Raw genomic sequence first — 4,888 nt, 5'->3', positions numbered from 1 at the left:
GATGAATTTTTTTCACCAAACCTGTACTGCCCTAGAGGAAATTCGTAGCTCGTTTGTCAATTTCGTCTAAAACACCAGCAGGCATCATCATTGATTGCATGGTGTATGACGAAATTGCCGCCACTACTGAAGACACCAAAGTATGCCTAGCTGCCATCGATAAAGCGTTCGCCTTCCAGCTTGACAATCTGTTATCCATTTTGTTTAACACGTATTGATACATCTGTTTAGTGACCCGTTGGTGATGTAAGGGGACCCCCAAGTACTTCCCCAAATCTGCAATGGGGGTAAAGCCGAGAAATCCACTAATCTCATTCCTTCGCGTGTGGTTCACGTTTGATGAAAAGAAAATCCTTGACTTAGCCTCATTTACTTTTTCTCCTGTTGCCGAGCAGAAGTCATCTAAGCAGGCTTTAATAACCCCAGCTTGCTCCATGCTTGCCTCCGTAAAAAGTATTAAATCGTCTGCAAAAAACAAATGAGAGATTTCTGTGCCATTTTTATTCAGTTTAAAAGGGAGCCAGTTGCCGAGTTCCACTTCGGTTTGGATCAGGTGAGCGAGTTTCTCCATCACTAGTACAAAAATATATGGTGATAAGGGGTCACCTTGTCTAATTCCGCGGCTTGGAGTAAATGAATACCCCCTAGACCCATTCCAAATAATCTGCATTTCAGCTGAAGTAATACAATGGTAGACGAGGTTCAAAAATCTGTCTGGGATCTTTAGCTCTCTCAAGCATTGGATCACAAAGTCCCAGTGAATCCTATCATAAGCTTTCTCTAGGTCAATTTTCAACGCCATAAATCCTTTCTTCCGCTTCAAATTCCTCATAGAGTGAATAACTTCCTGTGCCAAGATAATATTATCAGAACTTTACTGTCCGGGTACGAAACTACACTAGTTTGGGGCTATAATTTTAGGCATAATTCTCTTTAGTTTGTTAGCAAGAATCTTAGTAATCACTTTATACACCACATTACACAGGCTGATTGGCCAGAAGTCCTTAAACGTCTGTGGAGAATCCACTTTAGGAATAATAGTGATATTCGTGTTGTTTATTCTCTTCACTTCTGTCGGGTTGGAAAAAATATCGCGAACCATGTCTACAACTGTATTCCCTACCACTTCCCATTGACTTTGGAAAAAAAGCGGATTCAATCCGTTTGGTCCTGGAGCCTTCAACGCCCCCATACTAAACACCGCTAGTTTGACTTCCTGTCTAGTAATATTTGAATCTAGCATTTCCAAGCAACTAGTCTAAACAGTAGGAAAGCATCTCCCCAAGTTAACAGAATTAGAGTACGTAGCCTCACCATGGTACAACTCCTGAAAGAATCTGGTTCCTGCTCTCTTCAGTAAGTCTGGATCATAGCTCCAATTTCCATTCTCGTCTTGCAGCGCCTCAATTGTTTTTTTACGTCGTCGATAATTAGTGACTGTATGGAAATATCGTGTATTCTTGTCGCCATTGACATACCAGTTGCACCTTGAACGCTAAAGCCACATAATCTCTTCCTGAATTAGACATCTTTCCAAATCCTCCCAAGTTTCCTGCCGTTTTCGCTCCAAAAGGGTGCTTCTAGCATCTTGCTTATTTAGCCGATCTAGTTTCGCTAGTAACTTTGCCTTCCTTCTATTAATATTTCCGAACACTGAGCGATTCCACTCCAGCACGTCTTCTTTGCAGTTTCCCATGTTAGCTTCCCAGCTATTGGAGCTTCTCCAGGCATTTCTCACAACATCATTAAAGCCCTCATGGGTAACCCAAGGGGCAAAGAAGCGAAAGTGGTTTGTCTTGCTCCTACTTCTGCGTTGTCTGTTCACTTTTACCAGTAGAGGGCAGTGGTCAGATTTTAATTTGGGCAGGTGCAAGATCGAGGCGTCAGTAAAGGTCTCGAACCACTCAGAGTTAGCAAGAACGCGATCTATTCTGCTGTACGAATTCCCCCTGCTCCACGTGAAACGTGGACCTTGGAAATCAACTTCATTCAAATAACAACCTCGAACCCAATCAACAAAGGATTTGTCAGCACCATTCAGGCCTTTGTTCATAGGTACTCGTTCATTGCCCCGCAACGTGGCATTGAAATCTCCAGCCACACACCATTTTCCAACACCAGTAGCATATATGTGCTGAAGTTCTTCCCAAAGGGAGCGCCGCTTAATCCTATTCGGGTGACCATAGACTATAGAAAGATCCCAAGCACTTGTTTTGCCTATATTGAACGAGCCATGTAACACTTGTGACAACTTCTGGGTCACTATAAAATCTACCTCTTTGTCCCAAAAACACCATATCCCTCCACTAAATCCCGTTGTATCTACCACTTCCAGCTTAAGTAAACCCATTTGACGTGCCAGAGACTCTGCTTTTGCTCTCCCCTACCTTGGTTCTAGTATAGCTATAAACTTCGCATCATACTTCCTGCGCAATTCATTGAGGAGCCTCGGAAAGGCCTTCCCTCCAACACCTCTCGAATTCCACACTATAATATTGGTATTCATCATAACAAACAGCATAAGGAAAGAAAAAGAGCCCGACTACTGCAAAGTCTCATCCTAGGTATGACCCAGGTCCATCATAGTATACCACTTTGGTCAGCCGACAACGGATTCGAGTGAACGAAGAAATTCCCCGCCTGCATTGCACCAGGATCTATCGGGTTCCCCGCTGTTTCTATGTCTTCTACCATTACGGTGCCGACAGGTTTTGGGGTCTGAGTGTTTCCGTTTCTTGATTCACTAGACTCCCCTTCTATTATTTTTCTTATAGGTTGGTCCATTCCATTCTCTTTCTCTCCCTCCCTCTCAACTTCGTTCTCCAAGCCCAACCTCTCCTTTGCCCGCATGAGGGTAAATATGTCACTCGACTCCACTTCCTGAGACTTGGACCTACCATTAGTGCGTTCTCCCTTGTTATTCACTTCTTTAGCTTTAATCCCGTTTCCCATAGACTTTCTCATTGGCCTACTCATCTTCCCTTTATTTTCTAAGCCCTGTCTTTGAAATGGTATATTAGGAACTAGATTCGAAATATTCCCGAGCGGACTTTTCTCGCTAACTTGTTGGGATCCACCATTAACTCCCTTATTATGCTCCACATTCAATGCCTGGAAGCGAGAACCACTCCCTCCTTGCAGCCTAGAATCCCACCTACCTTCATTAAGGGTTACCGTCCGATGAGCGAACCGCGTCGGCCGTCGCGGCCGCTGCACCACCATCTAATTGTCATAGATTTTTCCTGCCACCTCTTCTGATAGGTTTTCGCCCTGCTGACCTTCCTCCATGGCACCCCAACCCCCATCCTTCTTCGCCAACTCCTCGGCCGTCTCCCCCCTGAGCATTGGCTTTGCACATTTGTGACGTTCTGTTGTTTATAGGGGCAATGGTCTTCATCATGCCCATACCGTCCGCATCAAAAGCAAATCAGATGGATACCTTCATACTGCACCCTCTTTGCCTTGCCATTTATAAGGATTAATGACCGAAGCAGTGCACTCAAATCCAATTCCACACACAACCGTGCAAATCGACCTTTCTTTCGCTTAAGCGTAGTCATATCCATCTTGAGCACTTTTCCCACCTGAGATCCTAAGACATGCAATATACCTTGATCATAGTAATCTAATGATAGCTTGTCAATCCTGATCCATGCAGCAACCTTTGTAATCCGTTCCTCTTCTGGCTCAAAATCTTGCTTCCAAGGTTGCACCGCTAGATAGTGGTCATAGAGTAACCAAGGCCCCCCAGTCAAGGCCAGATCATAGTCCGGTGTTTTTGTGAATTGCACGACGAAAAAACCCGAGCCTACATCTATCGTTTCCACCTCTCCTTGTTTCGCCCACAACTACTTCACCTTAGTTTCGAGATAATCAGGGTTCACCATTCTACCTATTAACTTCACGATTAAAGCATTCTTCCATCGTTTCGCAAGCCTCTACTTCTCCTCAGGGGGTATAATAACGTTTGGACCCCTTTCTGTCATTGCAACAGAGATTCTTTCCTTCCACCGACCTTCGCTCCACCAATCTTCCTCTACTTCGCTGTCTTCATTCTCATTCATAACCGCATGTTTAAATGATTTCCACTTCAAACTTGAAGTCTCCGAGCCTTCCCCCCTGGTTGTTCTCCTCAGCCTCCTCCAAGGTCTCGTCATGCATCCATTCCTCATCACGAGGAACCAGCTTTTGTCCACACATAAACTCAACTACATCCGCTCGAACCTTCTTCCGGCTTCGCTTGAGGGGGTCCTTCTCCTCCAGTGACGGCGTCGGGTTCCCTCTCTCTCTCATCTCTTGGGAGCCTTTAATTTAATTCAGTTTCCTTTAAACTCAAAGCATTTTCTAATAGTTATTTTTAATTCTTTTGGGCAAATCCTAGACAATAAAACTAATGTAATTCATCCAGAAATTCCTTCCAATCCTCAAGTAGTTATTTCCCGCGTTTCTCAAATTATTTGGGCTCAATGCATATTTTTGAGTTTTTCCATTTTGATTTAATACACTTAATTAGCCAAAAAAATAGGTTTTTTTATTCCAATAAATTGTTTTTGAGGTAGTTTCACCTTTGATACCCCTTTCTACCCCTAAAAATACCAGAAATATTTTTCCTATTTTTCTTGAATTTATGGAACTTTTTTATAATTATTCTTTTCGTTCCATACCTTTTTAAAATTATGCTTTTGCCCCAACCGGACTGTTCTCACATACTTTACCTTAACTTGAATTGTAAAATTTTACTTAACCCATAAATGCCCTTAATCCTCATGCTTAGTCGATATCTGGAATATCAGATGTGATAGTGGTGAGGGAAATCCCAGCTCCAACTTCAAACAACATGTACGTATTATTAACGTTAGCCGTGATTCAATGATCTTTGAGAGGTATA

At 43.1% G+C, this 4,888-nt stretch overlaps 1 protein-coding gene across 1 annotated transcript; it reads right to left on the bottom strand.

Moving 5' to 3' along the window:
- Positions 1-1,495: 1,495 nt before the first annotated feature.
- Positions 1,496-2,350, bottom strand: LOC114734552 (uncharacterized). Its single transcript, XM_028922165.1, has one exon. The coding sequence runs from the start codon at positions 2,348-2,350 to the stop codon at positions 1,496-1,498; it is 855 nt and encodes a 284-aa protein (XP_028777998.1).
- Positions 2,351-4,888: the final 2,538 nt, after the last annotated feature.

The sequence above is a fragment of the Neltuma alba genome, unplaced genomic scaffold, assembly GCF_004799145.2.
Source record: "Neltuma alba isolate B1F8T4 unplaced genomic scaffold, ASM479914v2 tig00013110_pilon, whole genome shotgun sequence".
In the NCBI taxonomy this organism is placed as follows: domain Eukaryota; kingdom Viridiplantae; phylum Streptophyta; class Magnoliopsida; order Fabales; family Fabaceae; genus Neltuma; species Neltuma alba.
The sequence above is the reverse complement of the archived record's forward strand: the minus strand, read 5'-3'. Positions and strand labels throughout refer to the sequence as shown.